The sequence below is a fragment of the Thamnophis elegans genome, chromosome 10 (assembly GCF_009769535.1).
Source record: "Thamnophis elegans isolate rThaEle1 chromosome 10, rThaEle1.pri, whole genome shotgun sequence".
In the NCBI taxonomy this organism is placed as follows: domain Eukaryota; kingdom Metazoa; phylum Chordata; class Lepidosauria; order Squamata; family Colubridae; genus Thamnophis; species Thamnophis elegans.
Window position 1 is genome coordinate 32,579,062 of NC_045550.1, and position 14,364 is coordinate 32,593,425.

General features: G+C 39.3%; 2 protein-coding genes across 6 annotated transcripts; one reads left to right on the forward strand and one right to left on the reverse strand.

Annotated features, from left to right (window-relative positions):
- Positions 1 to 7,099: 7,099 nt before the first annotated feature.
- On the reverse strand, positions 7,100 to 10,642 carry FBXO45 (F-box protein 45). Of its 2 annotated transcripts, none has more exons than XM_032225798.1 (4): positions 10,483 to 10,642; positions 8,297 to 8,653; positions 7,460 to 7,606; positions 7,100 to 7,381 (listed from the first exon to the last, which is right to left on the reverse strand). In XM_032225798.1, the coding sequence occupies exons 1-4, from the start codon at positions 10,621 to 10,623 to the stop codon at positions 7,271 to 7,273; spliced, it is 756 nt and encodes a 251-aa protein (XP_032081689.1). In that variant the 5' UTR covers positions 10,624 to 10,642; the 3' UTR covers positions 7,100 to 7,270. The 2 variants fall into 2 exon arrangements, with proteins under 2 accessions (XP_032081689.1, XP_032081688.1); XM_032225797.1 differs by having other exon boundaries at positions 10,348 to 10,642.
- Positions 10,643 to 10,824: 182 nt separating this feature from the next.
- Positions 10,825 to 13,055, forward strand: WDR53 (WD repeat domain 53). Of its 4 annotated transcripts, none has more exons than XM_032225794.1 (3): positions 10,825 to 10,906; positions 11,566 to 12,061; positions 12,179 to 13,055. In XM_032225794.1, exons 2-3 carry the CDS (start codon positions 11,579 to 11,581, stop codon positions 12,734 to 12,736), a joined length of 1,041 nt encoding a protein of 346 aa, XP_032081685.1. In that variant the 5' UTR covers positions 10,825 to 10,906; positions 11,566 to 11,578; the 3' UTR covers positions 12,737 to 13,055. The 4 variants fall into 4 exon arrangements, with proteins under 4 accessions (XP_032081685.1, XP_032081687.1, XP_032081686.1 ...); XM_032225796.1 differs by having other exon boundaries at positions 10,826 to 11,019; XM_032225795.1 differs by having other exon boundaries at positions 10,851 to 10,917.
- Positions 13,056 to 14,364: the final 1,309 nt, after the last annotated feature.

Genomic DNA, 14,364 nt, shown 5'->3' on the forward strand with positions numbered 1-14,364 from the left:
TGGACTCTGAAAGGTTCCTGATGGAGCTTGGGACTTTTCCTGAATCCCTTGCTCACAACTCAACTGAAGCCCTAGTGGAAGCCTGGGATAGGGCGGCCTCTGACCCGGTGTCGATCCCAGGTAGCTCCCTGGTTTACCGAGGAGCTCCGGGAGATGAAACGCCAGAAAAGACGCCTAAAGAGTGGTTGGAGGGCCAGCCGGTCCAAATCTGATCGAACACTAGTAAGGATTAATATTAAATCCTACTTAGTGGCGATAAGAGCGGCAAAATGGTAACATTTTTCTGCTCATATCACGTCCGCAGATAACTGTCCAGCCGGCCTTTTAGGGTGACCCGCTCCTTACTTAACCAAGGAGCTGGGAAAGACCCCTTGCAGGGTAGGGCTGAAGAATTTGTTCAGTATCTGCAGGATAAAATTGCTCAGATCCAGACAGGCTTGGACTCTGACTGGGTAGATTCAGGCGAGTCGACGGGGATGAATCTTGTGGAGACCATCTGGGATGAGTTTGATCCTGTGACCCCGAGGGCATGGACAGGATTATGGGGAGACTCAGTGCTGCCACTTGTGTGCTGGACCCGTGTCCCTCTTGGTTAGTCTCGGCTTCCCGGGAGGTGACTCGAGGCTGGCTTCAGGCGATTACCAATGCTTCGTTGAGAGGGGTTCTTTCCCACCGCCTTGAAGGAGGCAGTGGTGAGGCCCCTCCTTAAGAAGCCTTCCCTGGACCCAGCTTCTTTAGCCAACTATCGTCCGGTCTCCAACCTTCGCTTTGTAGCGAAGGTTGTTGAGAATGCGGTAGCACGTCAGCTTCCCCAGTCCATGGATGAAGCTGTCTACCTGGATCCAGTCAGGTTTCAGGCCCGGATACAGCACGGAGACGGCATTGGTCGCGTTGGTCGATGATCTCTGGCAGGCCCGGGATAGGGGCTGTTCCTCTGTCCTGGTCCTATTAGACCTCTCAGCAGCTTTCAATACCATCGACCATGGTATCCTACTGCAACGACTCGAGGGGTTGGGAGTGGGGGGCACCATTTTACGGTGGTTCTCCTCCTACCTGTCGGATCGGTCACAGTTTGTGTTGACTGGAGGGCAGGGGTCGACCCCGAGGAGCATCACGTGTGGGGTGCCCCAGCGGTCGGTTCTCTCATCCCTCTTGTTCAACATATATATGAAACCACTGGGTGAGATCATCCGTGGTTTTGGGGTACGGTATCATCAATATGCTGATGATACCCAACTTTTCATCTCTACCCCAAACCACCCAAACGATGCCCTCAACATGATGTCCCGATGCCTGGAGGCTGTGCAGATTTGGATGGGGAGGAACAGGCTCAAGCTCAATCCCTCCAAGACGGAGTGGCTGTGGTTTCCATCATCCCGATTTGTGCATCTTGTTCCATCTTTGATGATAGGGGGAGAAATTTTAGCCCCCTCAGAGAGGGCCCACAATCTGGGCATCCTCCTGGATACATGGCTTAGTTTAGAAGAACACCTGACGGCCGTGACCAGGGAGGCCTTTTACCAGGTTCACCTGGTATGTCAGTTGCGCCCCTTTCTGGATCAGGATGCTCTGTGCAGTCACTCATGCCCTCGTCCTTTCTCACCTGGACTACTGTAACGCTCTCTACATGGGGCTGCCCTTGAAGAGCACCCGGAAGCTTCAACTGGTCCAGAATGCGGCTGTGCGGGTTGTCATGGGGGCACCCAGGTACTCCCATGTTACACCCCTTTTAGGCGACCTGCACTGGTTGCCGGTTGTCTTCCGGGTGCGATTCAAGGTACTAATTATGACCTTTAAAGCGCTCCATGGCTTAGGCCCAGGGTACCTGCAAGACCACCTACTGCCACCGATAGCTTCCCATCGTCCAGTGCGATCCCAGAGTTGGCCTCCTCAGGGTGCCGTCGGCCAGTGTCAGCTAGTGACTCCCAGGGGGAGAGCCTTCTCTGTGGGAGCACCTTCCTTCTGGAATGAGCTGCCCCCGGAGCTTCGTATAATCCCCGACCTTCTTAATATTAATTTTAATTTGAATTCTTTGAAAAAAATGTGTCATTGTCAATTTTAATTGGGTTTGGGATATTCTATTTAATTTCTTTTTAAGTTTTGTATTATGTGTTTCTTTTAATGTTGTACACCGCCCTGAGTCCTTGGGAGAAGGGCGGCATATAAATCGAATAAACCTAAACCTAATGTTTTATTTAATGCAGTTTATTTTAAATTTAATTGTTTAATTAAAAAAATTAAAGTAAAAAAAACTTACGACTTATTTTCACTTAGGACCCTTGTAGCATCCCTAGAGGGACATAATCAAAATTTGGATGCTTGGCAACTAGCATCTATTTTTGATGGTTGCAACGTTCCGAGTTTACATCATCACTATCTGCTAACTTCCCAACTGTCCTCCATTTGCTGGCTGCTAGTAAGGATGGTTTTTTTTGTCTTTTTGTTTTGTTCTTAACATTTTTACTATCTCTTCTAAATGGTGTATAAGCATGATTTATCTCTGCATATTAATGGGTTATTTGTCTGAATGCCAGGTTTTCAGGAATTCCATAGCTTTTGGGGATTTAGTTTGGTCTAGAATGCTTTTTCCCAGCTGAAAGTATGGTTGAGTCAGTCTATGAGTTGTAAGATTGAGTTTTTGTTATGATTTCGCATTGCTATTGCAAGCTATGTATATACTGTATACTATATGCTGATGTATATACTGTATACAGTAAGCTCCTGCATCTACACAGGGAGCAGATCCCACTTTCTAGTACTGATATTCTGATATTATCTAGTTGGATAATGAAATGACTGAAAGCAAGCAACCAAGTTCATATTGCCCCAAGGATTCCATAGTTTAATCCTGAGCTACATATATACACTAACAAAAAGATGCTAGGCTTCTTCTGAAAAGTCTGAAGCACTTCTGAATCATTTTGAAAGAGTGCAGAACCTTAACAATTATATTGGAAGTGTGTGGAACCTTAGCTATTATATTTCAAAATTGATTATAATCAAGTACATTTCACACAAATTTGGTTTTTAACCATTTCTCCATTAAAAATTTGCTAGAAGATACCACTTCCTGTGTTATCTGAAAACATTTGCTGTACCTACACTATATTGTTTTATATTTGTGACATGCTGGCTTTTCTGTGATATATTGCGTCCCCTGCTGTTAGAAGTTTAAGAAGACTTCTCTACATTATTCAGATCAGAAAAAGAGCAATTTGAGTGTAAAGAGATGTTACAAACAATTATTCTCTTAGCAGCATACAAAGGATCACAATTTTAATAAAATCTTCTTGTTCAATAGCTAGTTTCTTTGTATTGTTACTTTCTTTGTATTGTTACTATCTTAGATTCCAAAGCTTTAGAAATAGTCTATTCAGTTTCTTTGATGAAAGATCATTGCTTAATTTATATTCAAATAAACAAACTTAGCACACTGAGAGTAAACAGACATTCCAGTAGGCCAGTGGTTCCCAAACTTGGCAACTTTAAGACTTGTGGACTTCAACACCCAGAATTCTCCAGCCAGCTCTGTTCTGCTGGCTGGAGAATTCTGGGAGTTGAAGTCCACAAGTCTTAAAGTTGCCAAGTTTGGGAACCACTGCAGTAGGCTGATACGTCCACCATCGAAAAAGCCTCTGCCAATCTACATTCTGCACCTACTTTTTAAAGTATTTTTCTAACTTCTACCATCAACTAAAGAATGTTAGAATGTTACTTGGGTAACAAATTTACTTTATTAAATATATTTTATGTTTTTATTATATTTGGAATTATATTGTACAGGTATTCCGAAAACAGAACAGTTCCCAGGTGAATTACATTTACTGTCATTTATTTCTACTAATGGAACAATATTATTTTAGATCAGGATCGGCAACCTGTATCTCCAGAAAATGGGCATGAGTTTCAGACAGACAAAATAGGTGTCTTAAGCAATACAAAGCTGTCATAAAATTATTTACAATAGCCAAAATCCCAAACCCATCATTAAAAATATGTTTGAAATTTTCAATACCACCTACTTCATTGATGTCACCGACTCGTTGGCACAAGGGAGGTCATAGTTTCCAGACTGAAAAAGATTACCTATACCTTTATCAAATCATGCATGCACAAATATTTTTTGGGTAGCCAGTTTTGTGGGTCTTATGAAACAGATCAAAAGCATGTGGGTAGGGCAACATATGAAATCAGCATCAGTAATAACTAAGAATGAATGAATGCATCTGCTTATGTAGCTTTAGCAAGTGACACTGTCTAGCTGAAACAAAACAGGTGCTGATAGTCCATGATTTACAACCATTTGTTTAGTAACCAAAGTTACAGTGGCACTCAGTCATTCCTCATACCTACAACCATCACAGCATTCCCACTGTCATGTAATTAAAATTTGGGCCCTTGGCAACCAGGATGTATTTATGACAGTTGCAGTCTCCCATAGTCACAAGATAGCTGTTTGTGACCTTTTAAGACGGCTTCCAACAAGCAAAGTCAATCAGGGGAACCAGATTCAACTAACAACCATAATTCAATTAACTGCAGTGATTCACTTAACAGCCATGGCAAAAAGGTCATAAAGTTGAGCATGACTCACTCAATAATTTCTTTGCATAGCAAGTGAAATTCTAGTCTCAGTTGTGATCATAACTCAAAGTAGGTACCTGTACAGATAAAGTATGCAAGCTTTGAGTTACTTATAAAGTAATAAAAGCAGGATAAAAATCTAGTAAATACATAATATACCAAATATCATGGACTTGGTGTATTCATCTACTCAACTATAAAATACAATACACAAAAGTAATATTTTCATATTTTAGCAATTTATTTCAGTATTTTGTACAGCTTGAAATTGGTCTTCAGGTAATAAGTTATAAGAATTCTATATACATAGGTTGATTAATAATTCCTTGAGACAGATGGGAACAATTTGCAAAAGAGTTATGCAACATGTATTAGAAAGAAGGAAAGACATCCTATATTAACAGGAAAGAAGTTTCTTTTAAGAATCTGCAAAACTCAAAGATTTGGAATAGAAAGTTCCAGAGAACTTTTAACACCTGCAAAAGGACACAATCTGGAGGGGAATATATCATTCTGGCATTCAAATATTATCAAATTTGTGGATTTTGCACATCCCTAAAACCTTATAAAGGATAGATTATTCTTTGAATATAAGAACAGAGAAAAATCTATCCAAGATTGCACAGAAACAGGAAACTTAATAAAAGTTGTATTTTTATATCAACCCATGCCAGAGTTTTACTTACCTTAGTGATTCATTTTACAGCACCGTATAAATAAAATATTTCTGGAAATCTCATATTATTCCCACTTTATTCATGACTTCTTAGTACCACATGTTAAAAGGCTTTACATAGCCTTGTTCTGACTTTGCTGTAGAAACATGCCAGGAATGAACTTGTTCTATTCAGTGAAATACTATATATATAGAACAAACATTTTAAGAACATCAATCCACACATGCTGCTTTCAAACACAGCTTAGTGGTATCTGAGCATGAATGGATAAATGAAGCCAAACCCAAATAGTACAGAACATGCAAACACTGAATTCTCTTAGTAAAGTCTTTCTCCTTTTAAAATTTCCTTTTCTGGTTTTCTTAAATTGTCAGTAGCTTATTATGATTAATTAGCCTAATGCTATCACCATCGCTGTCTTGTGCCTTTATTTAAAAAAAAAGGCTGATAAAAAAGACACATATTCCAGAACAATTAACCAACTTCCTTTTGCCACAGAGCTTTATTTGCCAAGGTGAAGGATAGAAAGCAAGCTGGCAAAGCCAAGGAAAAACAATAGAAATGAAAAAGACAAACTTGTCTATAGCTACTGCTAAGTATTGGGGATCAGATGCTGGCTTAAATACTACCATTCCCAACTTTTTGTGAAGTAAATGTACTTTCCAGCCATAGGTTAGAAGCCTTTTAAAAAATATATAAAACTTGTATTTAGCAGCACTCATAGAACTCAATCAGCCTTTCCCGGCTTGAACAAAAATAAAAAAAAATATCTTTAATGTTTTTCTTTTACATATTTAAGGAATTATCTGATGTCTGCAAGACCACATATTTCAGATTATGTAGAAAATAATGTAAACAATATTTATTTCCTCCCAAATGACAAAATTCTATGCATATGTGGAAAAAATATTTGAATAGCATCTGATATGCTTTTCAAAGAAATATGCACAGGTTTGCACTGAAAGTATTTTATCAATATCTTTAAATAAATAGATTTATAAACAAAATAACATTTAGTACCAACAGCTGGCCTGTGGAATTACAAAGTTAAAAGATAAATTGTGCAGGCAATGGATACCAGGGAATGGCAAAGATCTAGGATAATCTGGGGGAAAACTATTGTGAGAAAGGACAATCATTCTATCATCCACAAGTATTTCCACCACATAAAATCGATTAACTTTTTACAAATTCTTTTCAGCCTTTGTAATAAATGTTAACAAAATTAAACCCACCCATAATGAAATTTGTGTATCAGGGATAGAATTCCTGTTTACATTTCAGTTGATTTAATTTAAGGAATTGAATATTTTGAAATTACCGCTATTTGGAAATACTTTGGAAACCTAATTTTTCAAAATACATTAGAAATAAATTTTACCCTTCCACATATATACTATTCTATTGATCAATCTCAACCATTATTTAATAAGGAAACATTGCTCCTTTTACCAAAAGAGATGTGGCACAACAAAACAGAAATGCACTTGTATATATTTTGTCCAATTCCTAGACAAAGATTGACATTTGACATGTAGTGGTTTTTCCATTTGAGAAACTGATTAGCAAACCTTTCTTTCATTCCATTTTTAGTTTCTAACAAACAATTTTTAAAATACACTTCAGTATAGCTGCACGATATAGCTCTGGAAAACTGATCTCCAGAATCAGTGCTTCCAAGCACAACCAAAAAATATTAAATAAAATCCAAGTTTATTACCTTTGGTAAAACACACTGGATTAAAAGTTGGAAAAGAACAAATCGCTTTCAAAATGGAAACCTTTCCCACAGAACACGTTACTCTCACATATTAGATAACTTCCTCAATTACTTCTATGAAACAATTCCTTATGTATATACAGGATTCCATATTGCCACTCTTGGTACAAAATTCAATGCAACATGCTTGTGGTTAACTGCCTGTTTAACTGTAAACCCGCCCTGAGGAATTTTTCTGGTCCGGCAGAAAAAGGAAATGTCAGTGCACCGTTAAGAACAGTTGGTCTTTTTAATCACAAGTTTTGGTTTCTTGAGCACACATCCATGTATTTTCCTCATGCTGTCCTGTTAACCAATATGCAGGTTTCTCCACATTGTCAACTTGATTTTCATGTTCTTGCTAAAAAAACAAAAACAAAGTAAAAACAACACAAAAATATCATCCATCTAAAGGTTTTCCTAGATAAACTAACGTCACCTCAGTGTTGCCATATACAGCAGACACTGCTGGATACAGACATGTCTTTGGCAGTCCTCGAAATGCAACTCCTAAGAACTCATAGCCTCTCTCAAAAGCCAAGGTCTTGTCTTCCATATCCAGGATAACACGAATTCTCTCACCTATCTGTAAACAAAAAGAGGAAAGATTGAGAAAGATGACAAATGTCTAGAGGAAAAACAACAACATAAACAAACAGATACAGTTAGGTACTTTGAACATACATTTTGAATGTTAATAAACTAAGATACAGCCTTTTTATGTACATTTTATGTAGTACATGGTGCTTTAAATGATTACACTGTCTTAACTACAGATATTTTTAGAATAAAATTCACTGAACAATAGGGACTGAAATATATACATATTCAGAAATTTTTAACTTAAAACAAAATTCATTCAAAACATTGCCTAAGAATCCTGAAGGCTCAGCTCATCAACATTTCAGCAAAAGTTTTTGTTTATTAAAATTTATTTTTATTTGTTTATTTATATTTATTTAACAAGATAGCTGCTCATCTTCTAATCAAGTTTGGTTGCTTCCAATTTGCAACCAACAATGCATTTCTTCTGTGCAAGCAATGCTTCCCAGGGGAAAAGATTCTTTTTGCTCCTTTCTGTGTCTACATAGACCCTCCAAATCTTTTTCAAAATTAAGGTATCCCTTAAAGCAGATCTTCAGCATGCAAGGGATTGGAGCATGAGAAAATATGGAATTAAGCATGACAGAATAGGAAAAATGAAGTTAAATGCAGAATAAATAATTTGTCATAACACTGATGTAGCCCTTTCAAAAAAACATCGGATTTCACTTACTTGATATTTTGGGGCATTGTTGCACTGTGGAAAACTGCCATTGACTTCTCCATTATGTAATAAATTATTGTCCACTAAATTCCAGCCCCAGCTCTGGTCATCGCTCCCCAGGAGAGCTACATAACCTTGACACTGCATGGGAGCTCTTTTTGTAGCAATTCCAATCACTGCCACTGTACCAAGAGGACCTTCCCACCAGACTTCCCAAGCATGACGGCCTTCACTGAAGCCAATCTTGGTCCTTGCTCCATCGGTACTCTGAGCAATGGGATTCCGGTGCAAAGTAAATCCATTCTTCTTAATATAAACATTTCTGGAACAATCATTGGTGCTGAAAGCATGCTGAATGGCACGTACCTAAAAAAAAAGTTTTAAAAAATAAAGGGAAGTTGAGGAAGTCTTTCAAACTAAGACTATTAATTATTCAAATGCTTATATTCATTCTTGAATAAATATTTTATTTTTGTATCACTGCAATAGAGACCAAGACTTAATACTTCAAAACTATGGTCACAGGACAGAGAAAACATTCTGAACCATGTTGCAGATGTGAGATAAGAAATTAAAAACCACCTCCACAAAAAAAGACTAAATTATTTAAGCATTTATTAGTTGGCGGCAGTATTATATTCTGTGTTTGCTACATATGCAGTATTAGCACAAATAGCCTACTCAATGAAGACTACATTAGAAATAGATTTTAAATATCTCGTTATAATGAGCCACTTGTAAGTTTGCAGCGTCACTCTGAGAGGAGAGTAACTAAAAATTCGTCAGCACCAGAACACGTGCATCAATTAGTTCTCAGTGACGTGTGGAAAACTTAAAGATGTGTTTTTCGCCACAACTACTCTGTAAAAGACAATAAAACAAAATTCAGTTTGTGTCACAATTCCACATCCTCAGTCCAACTGGATGATGAAGAGCAGAAGCCTGACTCGCCTTTCAAAAACAGTTAAGCCAGTGGTTCTCAACCTGTGAGTCAGGACCTCTTTGGGCGTCGAACGACTCTTTCACAGGGGTCGCCTAAGACCATCGGAAAACACATATTTTCTATGGTCTTAGGAACCGAGACACCAATTTCATGGTCGGGGGTCACCACAACATGAGGAACTGTATTAAAGGGTCGCGGCATTGGGAAGGTTGAGAACCACTGAGTTAAGCAGAGAAAGGAGAGAACAGGAATCGTTTTTTTCAGTTGCTCTCCTTTCCAGTTGTGCTAGTGGATGACTTTTCCATGAGACAGTACCTGGCTCATTTTCCTATTAATCTTTACAACAGTACATTTATTTTAATTATTTACAACATTTTTACTTGGTTCTTCAGAAAAAGCTTGCCAAAGTGGTTTATATAATATTAAAACGAGGAAATGTCTATTTTGCAGGTATATGACCTACGAAAAGATATACGTCTTAAGGTAAAGTCATACAGGTATAGGGACTTGCGAAAGAAGATAAGCAGCAAACCTACAAAGGATTTTAAATGACAAATTCTCACTCAGTTCCAGTTCTTCCACCAACTCCTCCTGCTTTGGTATGATGGAATTTGCTGCCTAAGCTTAAGGCAGCACCACAGTGTCTAATACAAAATACACCTAGGCCACATCTACACAATGTGTGGATAAGGAATGGTTACCCCACTACTGCGATGCAACGCTCAGCAAAAAAAACCGAAAGTGTGTGAAAGTATATATGACAACTCTGGAATCTGCGGGCACTCTTGGGGTTGAACAAAGCAGCCTATCAGGGTATCTCTGAGCAAGCGAGGGAATCTCCTCTCCTGCCTTACCAGCAGTCCCATGAGTTTAGCCCGCCCACCCCCCAAAACAACCGAGGCGCGTCTCCCATGCTTAGCCCCCATCCTCAGCATCCGAAAGGTTAGAAATGGGAGCCGGGAAGCTGCACCGGACTTGACAAGAGAGCCGATTGGTGAGAGAAGCTGCCTCTTCGGCCACTACCACCCCCCACCTCTTTTTCCCCACCTTCAGTGTGTGCCTGCGCACGAACACGGAACGGAGCGCGCTGAAGCGTCGCCCTACAGGCTCGCCTGACCTTGCCCTTGTAGGTGGGCACGTTGCAGAGGATATCGGTGCGTAGCGCCTCCTCGGCGAGGCTGCGAGCCGCCAGGCTGCGCCACACCTCGCTGTTCTCGTCGCCGTGCAAAACGCGGTACCACAGCTTACACACCAACGCGCAGCTCCGCAGCTCCCGGAGGTCCAAGTAGGAGAAGACGAACTCGAGGACCCTACCGGGAAGCCGCCAACCCCCCGCAGCGGCGGCTGAGTTCGGCGCTCCGCTGCTGCCGGCAGCCGCCGCCGCTGCCGCCATAGCCTCAGGCGATTGACCACCGGCCTTCGCCTTCTGCGCGCGCACGCCTTTCCAAACCGACCGGCCCGGCCCAGGCGAAGGCGGCTAGAAACCGCGAGCCTACCCGCTAACCAGAGAGCCAATCCGGCGCGCGCCGACGGCTGCAAAAGTAGGAGGTGCTACCCTGCCAACGAACTCCTCGCCTGTTGCCGGCAAGGAGAGGCGGAAACGAACGCTTTTGTTTGATAGGGAGCTTGTTGTACGGAAGCGCCAGGATCTGCTGCTCCTGATTTTACGTTTCCGGGTACGGCTGAAGTAAGAACAATCTAGGCACCTCTGCTGAAGCTAGCTTCTCAGACAACGCACCTTTTACTTGTTTTATTTTAATGTCATGCGGTATGGAGCAGGGCCTTGAACGTGAGTCGGCCATTTTGGTTGAGGGCATTGCTGAGCATGAGAAAGAGGATGCTGTCGTAAACGCATGCGCAAAAACTTGTCAAGGGGGAATGCTAAGCCGACCCAGCAGTTTTTAATTTGCCGGAAGAGAGTTCGGGATCGGGAAAAATTGGTTCTTTGCTTTGAGGTAATGCATGTATCGAGTGAAATAGGAAAGTGGTGGATGGGTTAAGATCGCTGATTTGTTATACGCTTATTTGGAAGACTATATGTATTTATTCAGTGGCCTATCTCAAACAGGCATTGCGTTTATACACACTACCGTATACATTGTGCCTAAGGATTAAGTTTACATTGGAAAATATTAGTGTCCTAAATCTATTGATTGTGATTGCAAGGCCATTATATTTAAGGGTCAATATACTGGAATTTAGATGTTTAAGTGTTTAAACCAGTAGATGCTTTGCTTGAGTAAGTTAATCTAAAAATAACACAATAAAATCACCTTTTGATTCCACAATATGTTTCAAAACGAAATGTTACCCTGCTGATCTTTTTTTTTTCCAGTCTGCTTTGAGATATGATGTCAAAGAAGTGGACCAATGGACATTCTTCTTCAGTACTAAGCTTAAATGTGAGCAAAGATGGTCTATTGGCTTCAGGAGCAGAAGGAGGGGAGCTCACAATTTGGAATACTGAAGGAAATCCTCTGGAACGTGTACGGCTTCAAAAAGCAGATGATGTCACTAGCATTGTATTTTCTCCCACTTGTTCTAGAAGACTCTATGCTTCTCATGGGGAAATTATTAGCATGCTGGATACCAGATGTCTCAAGGAGCCAGTTGAATGTTTCCATGTAAATGAGGAAGAGATCAATTGTCTTTCAATAAATGAAACAGAAAGCTTCTTGGCTGCTGCAGATGATTCTGGAGCCATAAAGATAATTGACTTACAAAGCAAGAAGTTGAGTCGCTGCCTTCAACGACATTCAAATATTTGTGCATCTACTGCATTTCGACCCCAGAGGCCACAAAGCCTTCTTTCATGTGGCCTGGATATGAAGGTGATCAGCAGTAGTTGAAATCTTACTATATAGCACTTATTTGATAGGTTTATATGTGTACAAAGATATGTAATATACATATTTATATTTATTCATTTGTTTTTGTTTTGTTTACAGATTATAATGTGGAACGTGCAAAAAACTCGCCCACTATGGATTATGAACTTGCAAGAAGAAGACCCATTTGAGCAAGGGATTGGCCAACTTTTTAACCCACCATTGATTCATTCATTGTCTGTTTCTACTTGTGGGAATGTCTTTGGCTGTGGAGCTGAAGATGGTAAAATCAGAATCTTTCGAGTAACAGGTGCCAAATTTGAACAGGAAGTAGCATTTAAAGGACATTCATTAGGAGTATCACAGATTTTCTTTCTGCCAGAAATGTATTGCTTTATTACAGGGGGAAATGATGGCAAAGTATTGTTGTGGGATGTTAGCAGTGAAATTGGAAAATTGAAAAGTCCAAAAAAGGCAATTCACAAAAAGAAAAATGCCATCAAGAAAGCTGACAAGATGAACCCAGAATACACAAATGAATGCCTATCCATTTCACCCAAACTGACCATTGAACATGGAGAGAAAGTAAACTGGATTTCATATGTGTCAATTAATGGTTCTAAGAGAATATTTGTTGCTGACCAAAGTAGCGATATATCAGTATATCCTATTTCTTGAACTCTTCATATATTTAGGTAGGCAGTCAATCTCTGGTGCAGTATTTTGAATCTACTAATTTTCTGATGCATTATTCCTTCTACCTCCAATAAATAAACCAATTCTGTGTGCTGCTAAAAATTATTTTGGTAGTTCATATATAGTACCGCTTTTGGAATACTAATTGGTGTGACATTACTGGTAAGCTTGCAATAAAAGTTATGTATATGTGAATAAAGAACTGGGTTTAAAAACAAAAGAAAAATAAAGAATTGTCTGTTTTAATATATATTCTTATAAATTCTACTGGCAGAAACATATTTAAAATAACAATAACAGAGTTAGAAGGGATCTTGGATGTCTTCTAGTCCAACTTTCTTTTCAAGCAGAAAGCCCTATACCATTTCAAACAAGTGACTGTCCAGTCTCTTCTTCAAAGTCTCCTGTGTTGAAACATCCACAATTTCTGAAGGAAAGCCATTCTACTGGTTAATTGTTCTTACTGTTAAGAAATTTCTCCTTAAGTTCTAGGTTGCGTCTCTCCTTGATTAGCTCCATCCACGTTTCTTGTTTTGCCTTCTGGTGCTTTGGAAAATAGGTCTACTCTCTCTTTGTGGCAGTCTCTCAGATTTTGAAACACTAGTATCATGTCACCTTCCTAGTAGTCCTTCTTTTCATTAGACTAGCCATATCCAATTCCTGCAACTGTTCTTCGTATGTTTTACCCTCCAGGTCCCTAATCATCTTTTTGCTCTTCTCTGCATTATTTTGGTTAAGAAATAAAAAAATGAGGTTATAAATGGCTTGAAGGATCTGAACAAATTTTGTAAATATCTCCCATTATTGTTTTGGAGCATCAGCAGCAAATTCAGTCAGTCGTGGGTTGTTCAGTCCAGAATAAAGATTCTATTGCAGAATTCATGGAACCTGGCTCTTTTAAATGTTGTCAAGTTGTTTTTATCAAAAAGTGTAGTATATGGGATCTGATAGGTGCTTTGCTATACTAATAGCTGACATCAGGTCTGTTCATTAATGCTCAACTTTATATCTGGTATATATGGGGAATTGTTATTGTTTGAAGAAAAACAATGGAAATGAAGTGTATTTTTTCTTAAATAATTTATAAAGTAGAAAACTATTATTTAAAAGAATACAATTACACCCACCCACAAATAGTAGATGCCATTGGTGCAATCCCAAAACAACTGGAACACTACTTGAACACAATTGGTATTGACAAATGCATCATCACTCAATTGCAAAAATCAGCTCTACTCAGAACAGCTTACATTCTGTAATGATACCTGTAACAGCATAAAACATCCACATCTGCCCATTGCAGGTTCTTGGGAAGGAAAATAGGTGGATAAAAATGCCAAATCCAGCCTGAATATCTTGCTGAGTGTGGGATGAGCTATATCTCCATATATACATAAGAAATCAACCTTTTGTAAATTATTTTGTTAGGACATAGCCCCAAAAACTAGCATGTGCTTTAAATAGTACTTATGTTAAAATAAATATTAACCATCACATGATAATTTTGGAGAAGACTTTAGTTGTTTTATTTTTTTTTAAAATCCTGCTTTTAAGGAATGGTGGTTTCCCCTCCTCATAAATGCTTAGAACATATACAATGCTAAGAATTA